Genomic DNA, 26,922 nt, shown 5'->3' with positions numbered 1-26,922 from the left:
ATGGAGAATGCGCACGCAAAAGAGCCGGAAGAGGTCGTGTCATACTTTGGTGTCGACCAGACTACCGGCCTCACACCAGAACAGTTCAAGAAGAACCTGGCCAGATATGGTCACAATGGTGAGAAAGAGAGACTGAAATGGATGGATGGATGGATTGATGGAAAAGGATAGAGAAACCAAGGGATGGACAGAGGGACATGGAGGTGGATAAAAGGAGGGATAGGGCTTGTTGGAAAGATGATGGTGAGGAGGAGAAAGAGGAGGAGAAAAAGGAGGAGGATCTGGTTGGGTGTAGAGGTTCAGACCCAAAATGGGGTTCATTGGTCCTAAATGCTGTGGAAAGGATGAATGCGATGGAGGGACAGACATACATACATACATACAGACAGTAACAGGTGTTCCACTGGCTTGGACAATAGTTAGTCTTTGTTTTGGTTATGAAGAGGGGAAGGTCAGATGTTGACTCTTTGTGATTGGCCGTTGGCTGGCTGGCTGACTGACACATTGGCGCGCGGCAACCAAAATGGTTCACGTGACCTTGTGATGGTGCGGCAGATGCCATTTGAAGGTCAGCGGCACCAAAGGATGCTTGGGTAGTGTAGTTTGTGATCAGTCCAGTACAGGCTCTCTATTGTGGTTGGTTGGATTCCAGAAGTTCATGACAACTTCTACTTGCATAACTGTTGTATCAGTCCTTTTAGTTTAGTGTATTTGCAGTTAGCACACTTGATAATAGCATTGAGTGGCTAAGCATCAGACTTGATATACAGAGGCAAAAGTAAAGTTACGAGGCTTATGATAATATTTTTTACAAAAATGTTTCTTCTTGGCCATCAATGCTTAAATCATGATATGAAGCATTGGTATAGTCATTGTCTCATCCAGCCAATGAAAAGCAATGACAGACTCAAGGCTTTGATTGGCTAACCAATCAGAGGTCAGTGAGAAGGACAGCGGTTTGCTATGGCTACTGTAGGGCCGACCGGGGACAAACCAAGGCCCTTAACACTTGTTTGCAAACGTTTGCTCAAGAAAACCACTTAGTTTGACCCTTTAGAAATAAAGGAGAATCACAGTTGCGCAATACCAGTTCTTCGGTTTGTTCACGTTTTTGTTGTTTGCATAATTTGAAGATTTGAAATGAGTTCAGAGAGATTTCGGTCCTGACGTAAGTTATCAATCAAAAGGTGGATGACATGAGCTAAGTAAAGGTTTTTAGCTAATTAATTATAGGCATTTGTATCAAGTGCAAAAGTTTGCACCTGTATTTTGAATGACCTGATCTGACCGTTAAACAGGTGGAAACAAAGGCTTAGTAAATCTGGTCCTTTACGTTTAATCAGTGTATAATTAGCATTTCTGCTATCAAAGTTAGAGGTAGTAGGCCTAATGCTGATCTCAATTAGCAATGTTAGTAGCAAATAGCAATGCTATGGTAATAATCTCCTGTCTCTTGCTTTCCCCTTTTACAGAGCTGCCAGCTGAGATTGGTGAGTTCCCAACGTTATCTTTGCCCCTCACGCACCTGTCTGTGGTCGGTCTGCACACACACTCCTATTTCCGTCCCAATGTCCAGGAGGTTACACATCCCATCAGTCACACTACCTCTTTATTTCTTGCCACCATGTCACACACATACACACCTGTTGTTCTGCTTCCTGCCTGGGATGATGGACTTCCTGTCAGTCGTGCCATCGTGACATCTGTCATCACAAACCCTCCAGACATTCCGATTTGCCCATTTATCTCTGTATACGCCCCCTCTAGGGTTTAAAATCATTGGATTGGTTGGTGTAGAGTAGCCATATTTCTTATCCAATCCGATGCTTGACAGGGAGTGGCCACACACTTCAGAGAGAAGGAAGGGCAGGACGTGAATGGGATTGCTCTTCTTGTCAAACTTGTCATATACCCTGAAAGAAGAGGATCTTCCTATGCACAGATCTGTGTCCTTACTTACCCATCCCATCTGTCACACAAAACCTCAAAAACCCAGAAGTAAAAACTTAAGTTGGGTTATTACTAGTTAACACAGTCACAAAGTCATAAACCCCACCTATTTCTACAATTTCTCTTCTAAAAATCTGATTTTAAACCAGAGGCGGCCGGTAGCACCTCAATTGGGGAAAACCGCCTCATAGTGATGGCTGGAACAGAATAAATGGAATGGTATTGAACACATCAAGCACACGGTTTCCATGTTTTTGTTACCATTTCATTCACTCCATTCCAGCCATTATTATGAGCCTTCCTCCCCTCAGCAGCCTCCTGTGTTTTAAACCTAACCCTAAACGTAACATTAATCTTAACCACATTTCTAACTTTATGCCTAATCCTGTGCACTCATATATACATCTTCTTATTATATCAGCGATTTTTTTGTGTGTTAAAATAAGGGAACGTATATGTGCCTAATTTGCATAAATACACTGGGTGTATTTGCATATATTACACATTAACATATATATATATATATATTTTTTTTCACCTTTATTTAACCAGGTAGGCAAGTTGAGAACAAGTTCTCATTTACAATTGCGACCTGGCCAAGATAAAGCAAAGCAGTACGACACATACAACAACACAGAGTTACATATAGGGGAGAGTACAGGGCTGCAACAACCAAACACCTGCACTGTCTAGACTGCCTCATTAATTACATTTTTTGTTGTTGTTGTTTTTTGTTGTATTTTTCACCCCTTTTTTTCGTGGTATCCAATTGGTAGTAGTTACAGTCTTGTCTCATCGCTCATCGAGCCATGCGTCCTCCGAAACACAACCCAAGCCGCACTGCTTCTTGACACAATGCCCATCCAACCCGGAAGCCAGCCGCACCAATGTGTCGGAGGAAACAACGTACACCTGGAGACCGTGTCAGCGTGCACTGCGCCTGGCCCGCCACAGGAGTCGCTAGTGCGCGATGAGACAAGGATATCCCTGCCGGCCAAACCCTCCCTAACCCGGATGACGCTGGGCCAATTATGCGCCGCCCCATGGGCCTCCCAGTCGTGGCCGGCTGCAACAGAGCCTGGACTCGAACTCAGAATCTCTAGTGGCACAGCTAGCACTGCGATGCAGTGCCTTAGACCACATTGCTGCGGGGACTTGCTTCCATTCAGCCACAAGAGCGTTAGTGAGGTTGGGCACTGATGTTGGGCACTGATGTTGGGCGATTAGGCCTGGCTCGCAGTGGGTGTTCCAATTAATCCCAAATGTGTTTGATGGGGTTGAGGTCAGAGCTCTGTGCAGGTCAGTCAAGTTCTTCCACATCAATCTCGACAAACCATTTCTGTATGGACCTCACTTTGTGCAAAGGGGCATTATCATGCTGAAACAGGAAAAGGCCTTCCCCAAACTGTTGCCACAAAGTTGGAAGCACAGAATCGTCTAAAATGTCATTGTATGCTGTAGAGTTAAGGATTCCCTTCATTGGAACTAAGGGGCCTAGACCAAACCATGAAAAACAGCCCCAGACTATTATTCTTCCTCCACCAAACTTTACAGTTGGGATTATGCATTTGGGTAAGTAGCATTCTCCTGGTATCCGCCAAAGCCAGATTCGTCAGTTGGACTGTCAGATGGTGAAGCGTGACTCATCACTCGAGAGAATGCGTTTCCATGGCTCCAGAGTCCAATGGCAGCGAGCTTTACACCACTCCAGTCGACTCTTGGCTTTGGCATGGTGATCTTAGGCTTGATGATAGCTTTGTCAAGAGTGTGCAAAGCTGTCATCAAGGCAAACGGGTGGCTATTTTGAAGAATCTCAAATATAAAATATATTTAGATTTGTTTAACACTTTTTTGCTTACTACATGATTTCACTTACAGCACCAGTCAAAAGATTGGACACACCTACTCATTCCAGGGTTTTTCTTTATTTTTACTATTTTCTGCATTGTAGAATAATAGTGAAGACATCCAAACTATAGTTTGGATGGGGGGGGGGGGAAACGACAGGAACAAGCAAGAGTATGAAATAATCGCAGGAGTAAAATGAAAACAATCAATCGAGTGAGATTTAAGTTAAAAGGTTTTGCACCCCTCATACGGAGGGGCTGAAAAAGACAGATCCTCAGGTGGTCCGTCGGGCATGCACGTTGCTAGGGAACATTTCTGTTGGTTTCCACATTGCATGATGTTGGCAAGTGTCTTGAAGAGTGCACTCCTCTTTAGGTCTGATTTGTCTGCATGTGTAACCACACAAAACAATCGTGAGATAGTAGTATTGCGATTTCATTTGGCAGTTTTTTTTATTGTTGTATTGTGCTAATACACTCCTGCCAACACACACAGATCCACACACACACATACTGACATTATTCTCTCTCTCTCTCTCTCTCTCTCTCTAACACTCTCTCTCTCTCTCTCTCTCTCTCTCTCTCTCTCTCTCTCTCTCTCTCTCTCTCTCTCTCTCTCTCTCTCTCTCTCTCTCTCTCTGTCTCTCTCTCTCTCTCTCTCTCTCTCTCTCTCTCTCTCTCTCTCTCTCTCTCTCTCTCTCTCTCTCTCTCTCTCTCTCTCTCTCTCTCTCTCAGGTAAGACCATCTGGGAGTTGGTCGTAGAGCAGTTTGAGGATCTGTTGGTCAGAATCCTGCTGCTGGCTGCCTGCATCTCTTTTGTAAGTAGACAAAATGTTGTCACTGATTTTGACCGACTATGGCGTATAGATATTGCTATGGGTTACAGGCGAAAGATTGCAGGGTTATGACACAAGACAAGGTAAAGACATGACCTCCTAGTCGCTAGATTCATTGTTGCGTTAGAATGGTGAATGACTTTAGATGTTCTGTTCCTAGCTTCATTGGTATAAGACAAAGTGATGTCATCTGGTCTGCTCCTCAATGATTGGTGTAATTAGAGCAAGGGGAAGATATTCATGTATTGATAATACCTATTGAGTCTTCTCAGATCTCCACAAGTGGGGTAGGGTCATTACAGGTCGATAGGTTTGGGTGTTTGTATGTGTTTGTTGGTGTTAGCACCTGTAAGGTCACTGTGAAGTCACTTCCCGTCAATTTCCTCCTTCCACGTCCTCTCCTTACCCCAGCGCAGGATGGGTAAATGTTTCAGCGTAGCAGCTGTGCGTGGTGGCAGAGGCCCTGAGAGGACACTGACAGCTAACACACACACACACACACACACACAAGGTTACATACCTGCACAATGAAAGACACATACTGTACACACACAGGTCAATTATGCTTTGCGTACACACACACAGAACACATGCTGTGACCCGTCAGGTTATATTTCATATGGATTGATGTCCTCCCTCTCTCCCTCCCTCGCTTACTCACTCACTCACGCACACACTCGCTCACTCACTCTAGGAATCCCTCTCCCATCCCTCTCTCTCACTATTTCATTTCACTGTTGTCTCCCCTCCACCCTCCTGTCTCACTCTCTCTTTTCAAATCTGTTTTGGGGTAGGGGGGTGACACAATGTTTAACCCCCCCAACCCTTTACACTCTGTCCCTGTCCAGCTGTCATTATGGCCTTAGAAAGAATGGTGTGTGTGTGTGTGTGTGTGTGTGTGTGTGTGTGTGTGTGTGTGCATGTTGTGTGTGTGTGCGTACGTGCGTGCGTGCGTGCGTGTATGTCTGTGACAAGAGGGCGCGAGGGGAGAGAGGCCGCGTTATTTTAAGAAAGTCTCAAGCCAGGCCGAGAAACTGTATCCTTCCACAAAGGTCAGGGATGAAAGGAACGAAGGATTGCCGGCGAGAGCGCAAGAGAGAGATAGTATTGCACAATGGCATTGATTGTTACAAAGACAAACAAACCGATAGATGATAGGTACATAACAGTATATGGTTGAGGAAGACACTGTAATGATTATATTATGCATTTATGAATGACATATTATTAAGTGAATATACTGTTTAAATATATAAACGCATTGGCAATATTGTTGTAATGTTTTTCATGTACTTTCAAATGAACTTTTGTTTGGAATGGAAGGGTTCTATGATAGTATGGTACGTGTGAGGAGGCTACAATGGATTTCAATGCAGTATCTTTTAGAATAGAGAAGACAGAGAGGATGAATGATATAGAGATCTTAAAAGAGAGGGAATAAGAGAATACATGGATAGAAACAAGAAAAGAAAGAAAGAAACAAGCAAAAGAAAGAAAGAAAGAAGGAAAGAAAGAGAGAGAGAGAAAGATGGAAAGAAAGAAAGAAAGAAAGAAAGAAAGAAAGAAAGAAAGAAAGAAAGAAAGAAAGAAAGAAAGAAAGAAAGAAAGAAAGAAAGAAAGAAAGAAAGAAAGAAAGAAAGAAAGAAAGAGAAAAGAGGATGGAAGAATTAAATCTTTGCACTAAGGAACAACAGAGTGGAGAAGGGAGAGGCAATGGAAGAAGGTAAAAGAGAAGGGAATAGGGAATAAAGAATAATAGATGGCTGTATACAATAATGGAGGGATATCTGTCTCTCTCTGTGGGTTAGATTGCTTCTCACTCTGCTTCAGTGGATCAGAACTGATCTGTGTCCATGTCAACACAGCCCCTTTCCTAAACAGACCAGTGACAACAACTCGTTACACTCACATACACGCAAGCGCATACACACACGTGAAGAAACACACACACAAAAACTCCCTCTATCACACATGCACATGTGCACGGACACGCAGACAGAAAAAGTCTGGCATAGAGTGGAAAAAAAGTGTTTTGATATAGGTGCATACTGTCAAGTGTCATAAAAATGCATTCCATTCCATTATCAATAAACATAAATTCTCCCTCTCCCTCTCTGTCTATCTCTCGCTTTCAGGTGCTGGCCTTGTTTGAGGAAGGTGAGGAAACAGTCACAGCCTTCGTGGAACCATTAGTCATCCTCCTCATTCTCATCGCTAATGCCATCGTTGGAGTCTGGCAGGTCAGTTAGTGGAAACACACATACACGCGCTCACAAACACCACACACACACACACACACACACACATAATACATCACATGCATTAGTTTACCCGCCCAGGGTCAGAATGTGTTAACCGCGGGGTGGGGGGAGGGGTGTTATAGGGGAAATGCAGCAGCCCCCAATCCCACAGTAAAAATACAGAGGGACGATCGGGTTACCGCAAGCCACAAGCAGCGGGTCCATATTGGCCTTGTGGTGGTCATTTGGAAACTATGTACAAGGATTCACACATAGGGGGTTATGGGACGAGCTAACAGGGAGGGGGTGGATGTGACGGGTGTAGGGGGTGGGCATATTGGCATAAGTCAGGCTTTACACTTCTGGACGGGAGGTCAGGAGGAATAGGAGGAACTGATGTTCTGTGGGGTTATTGTTGCCCTGTAGGAGCGCAATGCAGAGAGCGCCATCGAGGCTCTGAAGGAGTATGAACCTGAAATGGGGAAGGTTTACCGGTCGGACAGGAAGAACGTCCAGATGATCAAGGCCAGGGAGATCGTCCCTGGAGATGTGGTGGAGGTGTCCGGTAAGATTCAGATCTGTGCCCAAGGGCAACTTCTACCCCAGCCGGCCCAAGAGTTGTAGGCCCAGTTCCAAGTCGACCCTTAGCCCCAATACCCACAAGCCACTAAAAATGAATGTAGATCTGATGTAATCGAGAGAAAATCTACCTGGCCTATCAGAGATGAAGGTATGGAGATTAAAGCATATAGCCCTTTTTACAACAACTTTTATCACAAATTCTACAATTTGTCACAAAATATGTCAAAGTGCTTGAATCTGTCAAATCCTCTCAGATGGACATCACGTCTATAGGGTTTGCTATTATCCCCGCCCCCAAAAATAAATAAATAAATCAACAAACAAACAAGGCCTAATACCCATAGTGAATATTGTCAGTCTACTGGTTGACAGACACACCGCAAAGGGCACTCTATTCACTTTAAAGCTATAGGGCTCTGGTCAAAAGTAGTGCACTATGTACTGTAGGCCCCAGGACCCCTGAGGGTACTTGGCTTATCCACAGAGTGTACTTGAGAAGACTCATGACACCATAGGGCTACTGGTAAAATGCACACAAGGGGGTACTTCAGGGGTACTCGGGGCAGAGCAAAATTCAGTTGGTGGTACAGTAACTGAAAAAGGTTGGGAACCACCGATTCAGGATATAGGGTGATATTTGGGATGTATACCAGCGGCTGGTCCTGGGTCAGATTGGTTTACCCCTCTAATGATTAAGGTTAGGTTTAGGGTTGGCTAATCTGATCCAAGTATAGATAAAAGGACAGATTTTACTAATGAGGGCGCATTTTAATGTTTAATGCGTGTTATTCATTTGCAGGCACAATTTCCAGATTTAGCAGGTGATCTAAGAACAAACACTATAATTAATGCATTACATTTATATTTGACATTTTAGTCATTTTACAGATGCTCTTATCCAAAGAGTGCATACAAGTTTTCTTTCGAACCCACAACCCTGGCGTTGCAAGTGCCATGCTCTACCAACAGAGCCACACGGGACCTGGACCAATGTACTAGATGTGTGGCTTGGACATGTGAACGAGTGTGCACGTGTGTATTTGAGAGGGTAAGAAAGAGAGCGAGGGGGATAGAGAGTGTATGACAATGACTAAGTGTCATTGTGTGAAGAAGGGAGGGAGAGTGGCTGCCCTTGTGTCCTTGAGACAGTGGGTCCTTTTAAGGCAATCAGAGGGTAAGAGAGAGGGAGGTATAGAGAGAACGAGAGAGAAAGTTAAATACATTGTATATACTGTAATTGACAGTAAAACAGTGTAACCATCATCCACACATTTTGTTGTTTATTTATTAGCCATTTTTATTTTTTATAATCCTATTTTTATTTAATAAAAATAAAAAATTGACCGAAGATTCCACAATACAACAGCAGTAGTGTTGTACCTGTATACATGATTAGATGTACTGTTATTATTACTACTGAAATTAACTGTATTTCATTATCCTCATTTCATTGTACTGAAATGCTGTACCACTATACTGCTTTGGCAATATCTACAAATTGTATTTCATGCCAATAAAGCAATCTGAATTTGATGTTGAATTTGAGAGAGCGATAACGTGTGTGCTTACTACTCACACATGTCTATCTATCTCACTCTCTTACACCCTCTCTCTCTCTCTCTCTCTCTCCCTCTCCCATACACCTGTTCGCTCCATATCGCCCTCTGTCTTTCTCTCCCTCTCGTTGTGTCTGTCTGTGGGGTCAGCTTTCAGTGTTGCTATTCATCCACAGTTCTAAGACTAGTCAGTCACGTCAGGCTCTCTCTCACTCTCTTTATTGGCATGTACTTTCAATTCATTGGGTCTTTATTGGCATGGGAAGCAATGTTTTACATTGTGTATGTCACTTGCTTTGGCAATCACAAATAAACAGTTCAAATGAAACACGCAAAAGTTGAAATGTTATATTATTAACTATGTACAGTGTTGTTACAACGAGTAAATAGCACAAATATTATCCGAATAGGTAATATAATTGTATTTTTGTTTGGTTATAATGTGGTTGGACCAGACTGTCTGAGTGCTGTCCTGAGGCTTTGTTGGGTTGGTAGTTAATAAACTTAGCCTCAAGAGTCAAGACTAGTTGGATGACGGGCCTTTTCTCCATGATCAATTCTCTCTCTCTCCTTCTCTCTTTCACACCCTCTCTCTCTCTCTACTTTGCCATACTGAAGAGTCAAGATGTCAAATGGTGACATTATGACAGTGTTAAAAAGCAGTGCGTTGGACAGAATACACTGTAAAAAGTCAGACTAAGCACAATGTTAACCAGGGAAAACCTTGATTGTGATAAAGACTGTGAATTCCAATGTGGTAATTATGTTTGAACATACGTGAAATGAACTCTGACGTGGAGTTGAGTTTGTGTGTATATGCATGAAGTTGAGACAGCTACTTGGAGCTGAAATTGTGTATGTTTGCTCTTTCTTTCCCAGTTGGTGACAAAGTCCCCGCTGACATCAGACTCGTCAAAATAAACTCTACTACTCTGCGGGTTGACCAGTCCATCCTCACTGGTGAGTAATATTATCAACTCAGTCTGTGAGTCTTAACCCTCTTTACAAGACCACAATGGAAATAAACGAGGGCTGACAGAGTTTTAATCAGTTAACTCGAGTTCACTTTTTGTCATTTTAGTGCACTCTTTTTCCCCCCCGCATTGTCTGAAAGCATTGAAAATACCCTGAAAACATCCAAAATACATAACATATACAGCTGAAATCTACAATGCCATGTAAAAACAAGTTGACATTGAGGTTCAGTACAGTCAATTTGGCCAAAATAAAATAAACCTATTTGGCGAACCATCATTTTAGACAAAATCAAGACGTCAATATTCTTGCAATGTTTTTTGTATGGAAAAATGTTAAATTACATTTGGAATTTGCAATAAAATCCTGAGAGTTAACTTGATTAAATGTTTTTCTTTTTTTGACACCCTTATTATAAATACATGTAAAACGTTTTTGTTGTAAAACTCTCTCACTCTATCTGCCTCTCTGTCTCTCACCTCGCTCAGGTGAGTCTGTTAGTGTGATCAAGCACACCGATGCTGTCCCAGACATGAGAGCTGTCAACCAGGACAAGAAGAATATGCTTTTCTCTGTGAGGGACTCTCCTATATATTTATCCATCTATCTATCTTTCTATTCCTCCATCTCGGAATCTTTCCATCAGCCTAACTGTCATTTTCCACACTCCTGCACTCTTCTACTCTTTATCTCCTCCACCCTTACAGCCATTCATTGACCGCTCCCTCTTTTTCCCCTCTCGCTCTCCCTCTTTCCACTATCTCCTTCTCCCCTCTCTCTTTCTGTCTCTCCTTCTCCCCCTCTCTCCCTCCCTTTCCCTCGCTCCCTCTCCCCCTCTCTCTCCCTTCCTCTGTCTGTCCCTCAAGGGCACCAACATTGCTTCAGGCAAGGCTATCGGCGTAGCCGTGGCAACTGGTGTCTCTACAGAGATTGGGAAGATCCGCGACCAGATGGCTGCGACAGAGCAGGAGAAGACCCCCCTGCAGGCCAAACTGGACGAGTTCGGAGAGCAGCTCTCCAAGGTGAGACAGACAGCTACTACTATACTACTACTACACTGCTACTACACCACTACTACTGCTGCTACACTACTAATACTACACTGCTACTACACTACTACTACTGCTGCTACACTACTAATACTATTACTATACTACCACTACACTGCAACTACACCACTACTACACTGCTACTACTGCTGCTACACTCTACTACTACTACTACACTGCTACTACACTACTACTACTACTGCTGCTATACTACTACTACTACTACACTGCTACTACTGCTGCTACACTACTACTACTACTACTACTACTACTACTACACTACAACTACACTGCTACTATTGCTGCTACACTACTACTATTACTACTGCCGCTACACTACTACTCCACTACTATTAATACACTACTACTACTACTACAACTACAGCTGCTACACTACTACTACTGCTACACTACTACTACTACTACTACTACTACAGCTACACTACTACTACTACTACAATTCTACTACACTACACTACTTTAGTTGTTGCAACTTGACAAGATGAGTTTCCCCACGGCCTTAAAATGGTCAAGAAGCCAATTTTTGCCCGTTTTGATTTGATACATTTTAAAGAGATAGTTCACCCAAATTACAAAATGACAGTGGGATTCGTGCCACAAACGGTAAAACGTAAGCATTTGGAAACAGTGACAGGGAAATAAAACCAAGTCATACCTTGTCCATAGACTTATAATGTAAGGAAACCAATAGTGCAATGATGACAATTGTATTATATCTATTTTTAAACCAGGCTTCATCTGACAACCTGTGGTTGTCTATTCCATAACAGGTCATCTCCCTGATCTGCGTTGCCGTGTGGATGATCAACATTGGCCACTTCAACGACCCTGTCCATGGAGGCTCCTGGATCCGTGGGGCTGTCTACTACTTCAAGATCGCTGTGGCCCTGGCTGTGGCTGCCATTCCTGAGGGTGAGCCACTGATACTGGACTAGCACTAATCTAATCTAAAAAGTCTAGATGGGTCAAAGTAAAGTGGACAAAAGTCAATCAACCAATCACCCTCAAGACTGTGTTAACCTGGGCTAAAGCCTATGTAGCAAAACTAATGGAAGTCTTCAGGTCTCAAGAGAGGTTTCAATTCACAAGAACACGAACATGGTTTACTGCATAACTAATAACCCTCTTTTCCCCTCTCTCTCTACCATCTGTCCCCCTTCTCCCCCCTCTATGTCCCTCCCAGGTCTGCCCGCTGTGATCACCACCTGCCTGGCTCTTGGTACCCGCCGTATGGCCAAGAAGAACGCCATCGTCCGCTCCCTGCCCTCTGTGGAGACCCTGGGCTGCACCTCCGTCATCTGCTCCGACAAGACTGGCACCCTCACCACTAACCAGATGTGTGTCACCAAGGTGGGTACACACACACGCCGTAGAAACACACGCCGTACAAACACACACACACACACACACACACACACCGTACAAACACACACACACACACAAACGCCGTACAAACACACACACACACACGTCGTACAAACACAAACACATACAAATGCACATGTGCGCTTTGCGTTCAAACACACACACACACACACACACACACACACACACACACACACACACACACACACACACACACACACACACACACACACACACACACACACACACACACACACACACACACACACATCAGAGATCCAAGACACTGTAAAAAAAATATGTGGATTTTTGTTGATCAAATGTTGAGGAGACACACAATCCTAATGCAGCTGGTTGCCTTATAGTTGTACATTGATTCAAACCTCAATACTGGCTTGCAAAGTGATGTGTAATTCCTATTGGAATCCAGAGTGAGGATATCCAGCAATTGGAACGTTTTTTCACCTGCAACCTGCATTGAGAATGACTGCCGGGGTAGGGAAGACTGATTAATGAGACTACCTAAGTCATATACATTGGAACAGACAGCTCAGTAACGGGTGCAAAACGTCCAACTACTAACAGATTGGATTCGTTTCTGAAAATGTACACTGAGTGTACAAAACATCAGGAACACTGACCAGGTGAATCCAGTATGAAAGCTATGATCCCTTATTGATGTCACCTGTTAAATCCACTTCAATCAGTGTAGATGAAGGGGAGTAGAAAAGGTTTTAGAAGGATTGAGACGGATTGTGTACGTGCGCCATTCAGAGGGTGAATGGGCAAGACTAAAGATTTTAGTGCCTTTGAACGGGGGATGGTAGTAGGTGCCAGGCGCACCGGTTTGAGTGTGTCAAGAACTGCAACGCTGCTGTTATTTTCACGCTCAACAGTTTCCCCGTGTATCAAGCATGATCCACCACCCAAAGGACATACTGTACAGCCAACTTGACACAACTGTGGGAGGCAATGGAGTCAACATGGGCCAGCATCTCTGTTGAATGCTTTCGACACCTTGTAGTCCATGCCCCAATAAATTGAGGCTGTTCTGAGGGCAAAAGGGGGTGCAACTAAATATTAGGAAGGTGTTTCTCATGTTTTGTACACTCAGTGTACGTTATTTGTGTAATCAGCCAATCAACCAATAAGTGCCTTTAAGAAGGTATTCATACCCCTTGATTGTTTCCACATTTTTGTTGTGTTACAGCCTGAATTTAAAATACATTAAATTGAGTTGATGGGCTCTATTTCAACAAATCTAACGCAGTGGTAAATCTAAGCACTGACAGTAGCACTATAGTTTCAGGGGTGTGTCAGAAATATTTGTGCTATTTTCACCACCATAATTACAGGCACAGTTGTTGGCGGTGGCGCGAAAGGGCTGGGTTTTGATAAATAAACCAGTTGTGGGTGTGTCGAGGCTTGCTGGCCAATCAGAACGTGATCCATGGCTAAATATGTGGTCGCTTCAAGTTGTGTATTGACAGTCTTTTGTGTATTGTGTTGTTATCAACGCCAATTAGAATGTTACTCCGTTATCACCTATTTTGTTAAATAGCCTGCCCCATATTTGCAACATATGTTGAAAATATTTGCAGTCGAACTGTTTATTTAAGCATTGCATTGCTTTAGTATGGAAATACATTGTTAAATAGGCTATAGCATTTGCACTGATATAGGGGCTCTTGGCCTACTATAAATTGCAGTCTGGACATGGACATGCCAAAGGTAGTCATAAACTAGATTAAATTCACTAGGCTATTGATAAGGCCTAAAAAGACAGTGTATCATTTTAATCAAATTCTAATAAAAACGAAACAACGACTTCTTTTAAATAAGCTATGTCTAAATACAGTTACAGGCACCATAATTGCTCCCTGTGGGCATAATACATACATCTTAGACTATGGAGGGTTTTATGCACATCCAAACTTTTCACAGGTGCTGGATAACTATCCAATATAAAGAGAAAGGGGAAGTCCACACCATTATACTACTGGCAAATGTCATGTTTATAAACATTATGGAACCATCCTACAGATCATATTTGCACTCCGGAAATAGCAGATGAAATTTGCATTGCATTTGAGCCATTTAGCAGCTTACTTCATCACCATAAGAGTGATGAAACCAATAGTTTATGTTTCTAAATACTAGATTCAGCAGCATAAAATCACATCTCTATTCCATGGGCACTCACTGTGCTTCATGGCTGGATAGGCTGCATTTCTGCTCTCAAAATCCATGCAATTATCAACTGCATTACTGCGAAGACCTGCTTTTGTGAGTCTTAAAACTTCTCATTAGCACTGCATGAAATTGTCACTTTTGCACGTGTTTTTAAGGACACACCTCAAATATGGCCACCCCTCCCCTACAACGCCAGTGAGCTGATGTTAGAACATGGCATTAGGGCTGGAAAATGCTAGTGCGAAATTGACGAATACAAAAATGTCTAAAAACATGTTTACACTTTGTCATTATGGGGTATTCTGTGTAGAAAATAAATCAATTTAATCCAGTTTGAATTCAGGCTGTAGCAACAAAAGGTGGAATAAGTCAAGGGGTATGAATACTTGATGAAAGCAAAAACACAGGTATTGAAAAATTCAAACTGCAATAAAGCATGCTGGAAAATAGGATAATGATGGCTCTCGTTTTCAGTGGTTTTGAGCAAACATACATTTTGTAATTTTACTCATCAAGCTTGTTTAAATTCAGCTCACCTCAAGCATAGTCTGTTGATTCAACGTACAATTAATTGTGAGGCAGCCAACTGCAATAGGATTGTGAGTATGCTCAACATTTGGCACATACTGCAGCAGATCCAACATACATTGTAGCCTTCCAAAGGCAAACATTAATTTGTCATTTTACTCCAAAAATTACTCACACACACACACATTAGATCAATTTATTGTCCTTCTAAAGTCCACCCAACTCACAAAATAACGCTGATTAAGAAATTGGTTCAGTTGGCTTTTTTTAAAGTACATAGTTAAGTAGTGTGTGTTGTGTCTTTGTGATGTGGTTCCAGATGTTCATTATTGACAAAGTGGAGGGAGACAGCGTTTCTCTGGGTTCTTTCGACATCTCCGGTTCCAAGTACACCCCTGAGGGAGAAGTGTGAGTATCGCTGGACATGGACACACACACACACACACACACACACACACACACACACACACACACACACACACACACACACACACACACACACACACACACACACACACACACACACACACACACACACACACACACCTGCTTACTGTCTTCTCCATCTCTCTCTCAGTACTAAGAACGGTGCGTTAGTGAAGTGTGGCCAGTATGATGGCTTGGTGGAGCTGTCCACCATCTGTGCTCTGTGCAATGACTCCTCTCTGGACTACAACGATGTAAGGAGAAGCTTTCTATATGTGTGTGTGTTTGTGAGTTTGGGTGTGTGCATGTGTGTGTGTGTGGTACTGTGTCAGCACTCAGTATCTGTATATGTGTAGCTGTTATTTTATGGATCTAATATGTGTATTAGTCAGGCCAGATCTGATATGTGTATTAGTCTAGCCCAGATCTGATATGTGTATTAGTCTAGCCCAGATCTGATAGTGTCTTTCTCCTCTCCCTCTCTCCTGCAGTCTAAGGGCATCTATGAGAAGGTGGGCGAGGCCACTGAGACCGCTCTGTGCTGCCTGGTTGAGAAGATGAACGTGTTCAACACTGAAGTGCGCGGCCTGTCCAAGCCCGACAGAGCCAACGCCTGTTGCTCTGTAAGTCTTCCTTCCTCCCTCCCTCCACCTTTCCTCTATCCCTCCTTTCCTCCCCCTTTCTGCCCTCTCTCCAGTCCACCCTCTCTCACCTCCCTCTTTTCCATCTGGCTCCCCTCTCCCCCTCTCATCCCTCTCCTTCCTCCCTCCCTCCCTCCCCTCTCCAGCCTACCTCCCATTTCTCCCTCTCTAACGCCTGCCTCCTTTTCTAAACCCTCTCCTCCCTCCCTCTCTAACCCATGTCCTCTCCGTCTCTCTCCCAGGTGATCAAGCAGCTGATGAAGAAGGAGTTCACCCTGGAGTTCTCCAGAGACAGGAAGTCCATGTCAGTGTTCTGCTCCCCAGCCAAGTCCTCTAAGGCCGCTGTCGGCAACAAGATGTTCGTCAAGGTGAGAGAACACCGGCAACAGTCTCTATGGAAATGCTCAGAGTAAAGGTCCCAGTGACGTTGTCATATCAATAATCTCTATAGCAATCTTGCAGTGATTGTTTATAAAGTTCCAAAATGCTCCTTGAGTCCTGACCGTTCTCTCTCTCCCTCCCTCTGTCACCCTCTCCCTAGGGCGCTCCCGAGGGTGTTATTGAGAGGTGTGCATATGTGCGTGTTGGCACTACCCGTGTGCCCCTGTCCGAGCCTGTCAAGAACAAGATCATGGCTGTGATCAAGGAGTGGGGTACCGGCCGTGACACCCTGCGTTGCCTGGCACTGGCCACCCGCGACACACCCCTCCGCGTAGAAGAGATGAACCTCGAAGACGCCACCAAGTTCGGCGACTACGAGGTGAGAAAGGAGAGAGGGGGGAGGGGGCGGATTTAAGTACCTACTGTATTAATTTCCAGGTAAATAAAGGGGTTCCTGAGTTACTAGGTAAATACAAACAGTACTACTGGAATTTCTAAATTCATCCGAAGCACTTACCCTACGTCTCCTCTCTCTCTCTCTCTGTCTGTGGTCCTCAGACTGACCTTACCTTCGTGGGCTGCGTGGGCATGCTAGACCCCCCTCGTAAGGAGGTCATTGGAGCTATCGAGCTGTGCAGGGCTGCCGGCATCCGGGTCATCATGATTACTGGTCAGTATGCTGGACTGCAAAAATCTGGTGCTTTTCCAAGAATCCTCCAACCAGGAGTTCTGGAAAACCTTTATCACTCCCACTGTTTCCATCCATCTACCTCTTCTCCGTTGGTTGTCTTTCCTCCATTATATTTCACTCTGGTGGTCTCAGAGAGGACTGAAATAAATTGAGGAGAAAAAACAATACTTCACTCTCTCTCTCCCTCCCTCCCAGGTGACAACAAGGGAACAGCCGTGGCTATCTGCCGTCGTATTGGCATCTTCACCGAGGATGAGGACACTACTGGCCGAGCCTTCACTGGCCGTGAGTTTGACGATCTGTCCCTCCACGAGCAAAAAAAAGCAGTCCGCAAGGCCTGCTGCTATGCCCGCGTTGAGCCCTCGCACAAGTCCAAGATCGTCGAGTTCCTGCAAGGCTTCGACGAGATCACCGCCATGGTGAGGGGAGGGAACAGGAACAGAGGAGACACTCCTATTCAAAACTCAAAAGCTTATTGTACAACCATCCAATTTACAAAAAACGGAATATTTGCGGAAATACGATTCATATCATACAGAACACATCACTAACAGTCATCCTCCTTCTCTACCTTCTCTTTTCTTCCTTCTTTCTCTCTTCCTCCACCAGACTGGAGATGGAGTGAACGATGCCCCCGCCCTGAAGAAGGCCGAGATCGGCATCGCCATGGGCTCTGGCACTGCCGTTGCCAAGTCTGCCTCTGAGATGGTCCTGGCTGATGACAACTTCTCTTCCATCGTGGCAGCTGTCGAGGAGGGCAGAGCCATTTACAACAACATGAAGCAGTTCATCCGTTACCTCATCTCCTCCAATGTTGGTGAGGTCGTCTGGTGAGTGTTCGGGGGATGGGTTGAAGTGACCACATCGCGACAGACATAACCGTGGTTGAATGCCAATCTAGAGGGAAGACAGAGATTCACTGTAGTAGCACCATAACTACTTGGTCACGCTCCTGTATTGGCTGTCAAGACACCACCGTGAGCAAGAACATCAATATGACTGCCACACACAGTTCTAGTCAAAACTTACTCTTCTCCTTTCTTTGTTTTCTCTTTCTTTCTTTCTTTCTTTCCCTCGCTCTCCTCATCCATCCTTCCATCTCTCTCAGTATCTTCCTGACCGCTGCCCTGGGTCTGCCCGAGGCTCTGATCCCTGTCCAGCTGCTGTGGGTCAACCTGGTGACTGATGGTCTCCCTGCCACTGCCCTGGGCTTCAACCCCCCTGACCTGGACATCATGGGCAAGCTGCCCCGCTCCCCCAAGGAGCCCCTCATCTCTGGATGGCTGTTCTTCAGATACCTCGCCATCGGAGGTACGATAGGATAAGATACCATACCATATAATATGACAACACTTTTATTGTCCATTTGCATGGAAATGTATTCTGGGAAGTCAGGAACACATCAACAACAATAAATACAAAACAAAACAATTACAAATGTACTGGCCATTATGCTTTCCTCCTCTCATTTTCCTTCAACAACCGTTGGGGTCACTAGAATACCATTGTGAATGCATGACCAATACATTGCCACATTCTAAGTAGTTTGCTAGTGTGGATGTTGTTTCTAAATAGTATGCCATGGTGGATATTGTGTCTAAAGCCCCGTCTATACCTGGTGCTAACATGCATCCTTTGTCCACATTCTAATTGTGTCCACATTTTTAGACAGGTGTAGACGATTAAAAGACTCCTTGTGATCCGATTGTAATCAGATCTTCCAAGTGTAAACAAACAAGATCCGGTCAAATAACCCATTTTTTACATGAACAAAATTGAGTAATTTAGCATACGCTCTTAACCAGAGAAACTTATTTTTCATACCTGCCCCCCGTGGGAATCAAACCCACAACCTTGGCGTTGCAAGGCACCATGCTCTGCCAACTGAGCCACATGGGACCTGTTAGCAGTAGTTAGAAATGGGGCTTATGTAGTACGCTAGAGCGGATATTGGAACAGAGTCATGTTCCAGGTTCAACATAGACGCTATGCTCACTATCCATCTCTGACCTAATTCTATCTCATGAAGCTATGTCTGACTCTCCAACCCTGAACTATCCCTGGCTCAGTCGTAAATCTAAATACAACCCTGACCCAACGTCAAACGCTTAGAGCTTTCAACCCTCACCTACTGCTGCTTTGCCCAACAATGGGGGTGCAGCAGTTGTGGTCGGTGCCATTTAAGATGAGGGAGGACAATAAAAAAAAATTATGAGCATGGCTTTATTTCTATTACAGCATATTGGATAACTTTCATTTATATTCCATCCCCTCAGCTCAATGTAACATCGATAGGTTTAGGCTACTACATGATACTCACATTTTCCCTACACGCATCATTAGATTTCTACAACATAGCCTATGAATGGAAGTTTACAATGTAGGTGCAGAGGTCGAGAGAAATTTGAGTAATCAAGGTGACAGTGACACGTTCAATACCGCCTTGCACACTCTTGCCTGCATCTAGCTGATCTACGGTGTAATCATTAATCCAACCGTTACAAACGAGAGTTTCTATTGGACAAATTCAGGTTTGTCCCCATTTTGTTTCCGTTTGCTTCTGTTTAAGAAACGTTTTAACAGAATCGGCGGAATGAATATACCCCTGATCAAACACAGTTCACTTTCATAGCAGCCACATACAAACAGCATGATTACTTTTCTTGTAGTATATATCCTTCTCGCATCTACGTGATCGACCTCCTTTCACAGTTCCCTTCGCTTGTGGACTTCAGTGCACAACACATCAGCTGTCTGTGACCAGGCGAAAAAATACTTTCCAAGCCAAACCTTCCTATCATAACCGCTACACACAGCCTACATCGTTGTCACCATATTATCTAATGTCATAGTCAACATATCTACTAGAACTAACGCATTAGTAAACCCGATACAATCACACAGTACAGTCAGCAAGCTGTTTAGCAGTTACACTGGTGGGGGCTCCAGTGGCAATACATTTATAAAACCAAAAGCTTACCTTGACTTAGAAGAGTTCCAGTGTTGGATACCCAAAGCTAGCTAGCTAACATAGCATCCCTCTCTGTTTGAGCCGGGTGTTTGAGTAGGCTAAAGTAATTAGCTGCATTCACTAGCGAAGTAAGTGGAAGTGAAAAAAAATATGCAATGAAATAGCTAGCTTTCTCTCTCTCACTTCGCCTTCATTTTTGAAGAAATGAATTTGTTCAAAACTGTTCAACTATTGTCGGTCTCTCTCTGAGTTGACTACTCACCACACTTTATGCACTGCAGTGCTAGTTAGCTGTAGCTTATGCTTTCAGTACTAGATTCATTCTCTGATCCTTTGATTGGGTGGAAAACATGTCAGAGGACGGCGGAAACTAGCTGTCCTACAGCTACACCATGGTGCTACCCTACAGAGTACTGTTGAGGCTACTGTAGACCTTTAATCCATTATTTGGTGTCGTGAATATATTTAGTATAGTTTTATCTAAAAAGGATAACTGTTTCACAACAACAAAAAACACCCCTTCCTCCTCTGAGGAGCCTCCACTGGCGTACAGCGTAGACACCCCCCTCTCTACAACACCACATTCAAATTGAGCAGTGCTTTATTGGCATAGTGGTGGGACACAAACTAAAGCCAAAGCAATAATCAAATTCATGTTATACTGTTTCTGTACATCCTCGTGATAAAGGAACACAGTAGATTAAAAAAAGAAACTAATTAAAAGTGATGCAAAGCAAATTTTCACACAAGTAAACAACAAAGTATATCATCGTCTCATCTTGATACTTCCAACAGAAAAAGGAAATCAAATAGGACCAATTATAATTGAGATCAATGTTACCTGACTTCCTGTGGTGTGTGTTCCAGGCTACGTCGGTGCTGCCACCGTTGCTGCTGCCGCCTGGTGGTTCCTCTACAGTGACGACGGCCCTGGCGTGTCTTTCTACCAGCTGGTGAGTAGCAGCATCAGATACGGAAGAGGAAGCAAGACCTCCCACATTTTTCTTTCAATGGAAGTCAATGAACTAAGCAGACTGCTATCTCATTGGTGTCTATGGGAGAGGCACCCCCTTAAGCAGACAATGGTGAACGGCTTGAGTCGTTCATCTTAAAATCCAACATCTTTGGTAGCATCACCAATCGGAACCCTAGGCCTAGCTCATTGCTCTCCATGTAGATCTGAATATATATATCTTTTTTATTTTTTTTCCTATACAATCCTGGGGCTACGGGCTACCTAGGATTTACATTTAAATGAGTTATTGAGCAAAAATGTAGTCTGGTGAGTAGAGCAGAGGTTGTGTCCCAAAAGGCACCCTATTCCCTATATAGTGCCCATAGGGCTCTGGTTAAAAGTAGTGCACTATAGAAATAGGGTGCCATTTGGGATGTACAAGACTCTGTAGAACAGGGAGTGGTCTCCACCTTTACTGGGTGTGCAGGCTTTTGTCCCATCCCAGCACCAGCACACCTGTATCAGATACTAATCAACTATTGTTTTTTAGAATTTAAAAAACTCAACACAATGTACAGATTTGTCTTTGGCTTCACCAAATAATTAAAGAAACCATACAAAGTACAAAAGTGCCACTGCAGTTACAAATTCATATATGTTGTGTCATTGGTCTAAAACCATAATTATCATCAAGAGATCCTCATTTAAAATACATTAATGGTCAAAGACCTTCATCGTGATCATCATCAATCTTGGAGATATTTCATTTTAGGTGTAGGGTCTCACTAGGATCTACATTTAAACTTCTTACTTAGCAAAAATGTACAGTGAATGATTGTGATAATCCAGTAAATGGTTCCATCCTAATTTCTGATTTTTCTCCTCAGTCCCACTTCATGCAGTGTCACGAGGAAAACGAGGACTTTGTCGGCGTCCACTGTGAGGTGTTTGAGGCCGCTCCGCCCATGACCATGGCCCTGTCTGTGTTGGTCACCATCGAGATGTGCAATGCCCTCAACAGGTCAGACTGCAACTAGAGCTAGAAGCAACTTTGGTTTCTGCCTGGTTCAATATAAAGCAATGTTTGAAGATTCATGGTAGAAATGCAAGATTCAATTAGGCATAACATGAAGGGCCTGTTTCCCAGTCCCAGATTAAGCCTACTCCTTGACTAAAAAAAGCACTTTCAATGGAGATTATCCATTTGACATGCGTTGTAGTGCAGGACAGGAGTAGGTTTAATCTGGGTCCTCAAAACTTGCAACATTGGTAGTTTGTTAGCACTGTAATTATTGATACACACACAGTATATCAACTTAGAGGTAGAACATGAACAGTAAAGTTATATAAAACACTTATGTTTATAAATTATAGCACTTCTATAACAGTGTGTTTCTAAAACACAGAGTATCAAGAGTATGATATGAAAGCCTAATCTCAGAAGTAGCTATTACATTGAAAGTGTAGTGTAACCCCAAAGAAATTGGAAGAGTAATTTTAGATTAACCGTGCAGAACAAACATTATCCTCCATCCCTCACCATGTAATCTCAGATCCCCACATGCTTCTGCACACCTCTTGGCACACACCTCTGTGGATAACCGTGTATAAACACATACATTTTAAATGCTTTATTTGGATCCACAAATCAAATTTACATTTCAAGAAGGATCCAAACATCTCAGCACACACACACAGTGTTTAGCCAGCGTGGATTACGTAACCCCTCCGCCCCATCCCCCCCTTCCCAGTTTGTCTGAGAACCAGTCCCTGCTGCGCATGCCCCCCTGGAGCAACCTGTGGCTGGTTGGAGCCATGTCCCTCTCCATGTCACTCCACTTCGTGATCATTTACGTCGACCCCATGCCCGTAAGTCTGCCTTACCTCGCACCACAACCCTCCGGCTCCAATGACCACTAGTTTTGATCCTACATCCACCTCTATTTGTCTTACTCTCTCGATCTCCTTCTGCCTCTCTTTCTCGCCTTCTGTCTACTTCTCGCTCTCTCTCCCAGTCAAACATTATTGTTATACACTCCCCTTTACTGTGGTATTCAGCGTTAGAGCGTGATTGAAATTTAAAGGCAATGTCCCCGCGTTAGCGGCGGATTCACGGTAAACGCTACATATGTCGGCTCAATCGTAAATTACCTGAACATTTCTATCACATAATCTGTAATGAATCAGCGATACAGATTGAATAGAGCCCTAAGAGTGATAACTGAGTAAGAGTATTGGACAACTGAGTAAGGCCTAGATTCAATCTGGGCCGTTATAGTGCGATTGACATTTAAAGGGAATTTCCCGATTGAGCCTACATATGCAGCGTTTACAGTGAGTGGTCTATGCAAAACGCGGAAACATTGCTTTTAAAAAAGGTGCATAGCCGAAAAGGGCAGATCGGATTGAATCTAGCCGTAAGAGTATGTGATAACTAAGTAGTAGTATGTAATACGTGTCTGAAATGTGCCTGTCCTCTCCGCTGCAGATGATCTTTAAGTTGACCCACTTGAACGTGGAGAAATGGATGGTGGTGCTCAAGCTCTCCTTCCCTGTCATCCTCATTGACGAGGTCCTCAAGTTTGTGGCCCGCAATTACCTGGAGGGTAAGGACACACATCTGTTATCGATTAAATCTATATTATTCCTTGTAATAATATCCTGTTAATATCCACAGAAATGTTCCCTCTATTTTGGGCCCTGGGCAAATTTCAGGTCTTGCGAGTGGAAACTTGAATGTTGTGAGAATTCTGTGCAACTTCCGGCACGCGTTTACAGTGAACACTGAGGCTGTACCCTTGCAATTTTGGACAGCAGCCAATAGGATATCGTGGCTATTTGAGCATAATATATGCCTATCAGAGTGGCCTACCAACAAAACCAATTATGGAAATGCCATAACATTTTCACAATTTTGATTTCTATGATATAGCCTACAGTAGCCTATATGGGGTGTTCAATGCAGTCTTTTAAAAAACATTTTTACATGATGCTCTTGTAGGAAGCAGTAACACCCCATTGCTGACCAATTGAAGAAAAGGCGCTAGGGTGGACTGTAAATTTGGTTTAGGACTGTTGCTACCGCTATTGTACATTGGTCAGGATGTTAGAGGAATGAGGAGATGGAGCAGGAATCCAATACTTGAGTTTATTGCACACACAAAGCACACTGGGTTGTTTGGAGGTTTTGGAATTGTTGTGGTTTTTGGTCAGTCACGCACAACAAAGAAAGAACAAAAGCAAGATGGCCACCCAATTTAAAATCACCAGCACAACAATGTTAGGGGGGGAAATTGCAGCTTAAATAGTGCAGGAATGTCAATTAGTTCAGTGGGAACAGGTGTGGTAATTAGACAGGCGCAAGGCCAGAGTAGAGGGAAAACCTGGTTGCTGCCATGAGGCTTTGTAACACCAATACTTACCTATAACTGGGCTAATAACTCGCTAACTAGCAAAGAATATCAAATGCGCACACCACACGTGCGCTACCCGTCAATAGAATTATACTCCGATGCGCTTTGGCTTAACCCCGGCAGCCGATAGTGGCCGCTTGATCGGTACTATTTTTTAGGATTTGATGTGCCCAGTCAGTAATACATTTGTGTCCCCTGTGGGCCGGCTGGTACATAAAGCATCCTCCATTCATGCTGCAAAGGCATAATTTTCCTTAACTAGCTTTGATGGTGGGCCGTCCGAAAAAACCTGGGAAAATGTGTACTGTAGCAGTGATGTAAAAATACTTTAAAGTGCTACTTAAGTAGGTTTTTTTTGGTATCTGTACTTTACTATTTATATTTTTGACAACTTTATATTTCTACTTCACTACATTCCTAAAGAAAATTATGTACTTTTTATTTTCGTTTGTAAATTATGTCTGAGGGTTGGAGCATGCCCCTGGCTATCCGTAATTTAAAAAAAAATAATAATAATTTAAATGGTGCCATCTGGCACCATTATTTATAAGGAATTATAAATAATTTATACATTTACTTTTGATACTTAAGTATATTTAAAACCAAATACTTTGAGTTTTACTCAAGTAGTATTTTACTGGGTGACTTTCACTTTTACTTGAGTAATTTTCTATTAAAAGGCATCTTTACTTTTACTCAAGTATGACAAATTGGGTACTTTTTCCACCACTGTACTGTAGTTGAGGAAACGATCCAGAGCCCACTACCGGCTGCCTAGGCTAGCTGTGGCTCTGCCGACAACAAAATCACAGACTCAATCTTAGATTTGTTTTGGTTTGTTGCATTGAAAGTGGCTGATAGTGAAGTTCAATCTCTTGCATCTCTGTGCGGGCTGGCATTTCTTCTGCACGGCAGTCCTGGAGGTGGTGTGTGGCCGCGCACGCAAACAGCTTAGAGTGAACATTGATCCAGACTTTCATACTTGTTTCAATTCTAAATATGAATCTATTTAATTGTGAAGTCTTTCATAATAATAATGATTAATATTATTTACCTTCCTATCAAGTGCCTTCATATCTCTTCATCGCCCTCAACCCCACCTTTCCTATACCTGCCACTGCCTTGGCTACTCCGCCCTTCCAACCTGTTTTCACTTTGTTTATGAATCAATGGTTTTGTATTTTGTGTCCAGATGGTGTCAACACTGAATTTACACTGATAATATATATAACACCCAGTCTTACATGTATTCACTAAAGTCTATGTGTGAGTGTCTTCCTACAGGTTTCTATGTATCCCCATACTGCTTAAAGTTTGTCTAATTTTATGGCTATAATGTCACATTTAGGTAGTAATTGCCTTTGTAGACTCTTCCACCATCGTGCTTGGGGACAAGGTTAGCCATTGCAATTTTAATTTGTTAATATAAAACATTTCCAACATCAACATTTAACTATGGTCAACATACGCTTATGATTGTATGGAAAAGTCAGTTTTTTTTATGGACATAGTAAAAATATTGGTATCATTTATCAATAGATGCATGCCCAACTCCACATCAATCAATAGTACTTCATGTAGATCTAAAAGGGTTGTATTATTAAAAATATGGTCGTTTTTAGGCTGGGTTGCAATGTTCCCCATATTGCTTATACCTATCCTCCAAATTGATCCCTGGGGGCTAGTGCTCAATTTGGGACTTGAGTCTAGTCCTACCTCATCCGGTTGCCAATACCCTGAAAATGACAGCCATTTTCTTTCCCATGCAGTTGCTGATGACAATCTAGTAAGCAAGAAGTGGGACTAAAAGAACACGAGGAGTATAAAGGAGAGAAAAGAATGAGAAGAGAAACGGTGGAAGCGCTTCCCAGAAACGAGAGCGCAGACCGTCACTAGAAGTGCGATTTTTTTTTTGACAAGCTCAAAGAATGAAACATACAAAAGCCACCAGAAAAAAATTATAAAAACAAAACAAAAAAAACGTGCAAATAAACACTTTTTTTCTTTTCTGTGTATGTATTGAAATAAAGTTAATATATATAGGTAAGTGTTATGAACATGAACAATATATTCAAATTATTCTGACTATTCTTAAAAAATAAAACTGTATTGAAAGAGAATGCGAGAGTGGCTGGTTAATTGTTATTGGTTTTGGTTTTATTCCCAGTATCTCACTTACGGTCGATGAGAAGCATCTTCTCCTTTACTTCGGAGTCCTTTGGTGGCTGTGGAGATCAATCATGGTTTTACAGTTGCGGATGCAGACTGGGCATGTGAAGGCTTGGTTGGAGGGGGCAGGAAT

General features: G+C 43.1%; 1 protein-coding gene across 1 annotated transcript; it reads left to right on the top strand.

Moving 5' to 3' along the window:
- LOC120033350 (sarcoplasmic/endoplasmic reticulum calcium ATPase 1-like) lies at nt 1–26,740 on the top strand. The gene is made up of 24 exons (XM_038979653.1): nt 1–118; nt 1,473–1,490; nt 4,533–4,615; nt 6,769–6,873; nt 7,300–7,438; nt 9,891–9,971; nt 10,475–10,560; nt 10,853–11,008; nt 11,827–11,968; nt 12,240–12,406; nt 15,462–15,550; nt 15,720–15,822; nt 16,060–16,191; nt 16,452–16,577; nt 16,751–16,969; nt 17,149–17,260; nt 17,477–17,700; nt 17,891–18,111; nt 18,390–18,592; nt 21,120–21,205; nt 22,095–22,228; nt 22,959–23,076; nt 23,696–23,813; nt 26,390–26,740. Exons 1-24 carry the CDS (start codon nt 1–3, stop codon nt 26,425–26,427), a joined length of 3,018 nt encoding a protein of 1,005 aa, XP_038835581.1. The 3' UTR covers nt 26,428–26,740.
- Nucleotides 26,741–26,922: the final 182 nt, after the last annotated feature.

This window comes from Salvelinus namaycush, chromosome 3 (genome assembly GCF_016432855.1).
Source record: "Salvelinus namaycush isolate Seneca chromosome 3, SaNama_1.0, whole genome shotgun sequence".
Classification (NCBI taxonomy): domain Eukaryota; kingdom Metazoa; phylum Chordata; class Actinopteri; order Salmoniformes; family Salmonidae; genus Salvelinus; species Salvelinus namaycush.
This window is presented reverse-complemented; position numbering and strand designations above follow the sequence as displayed.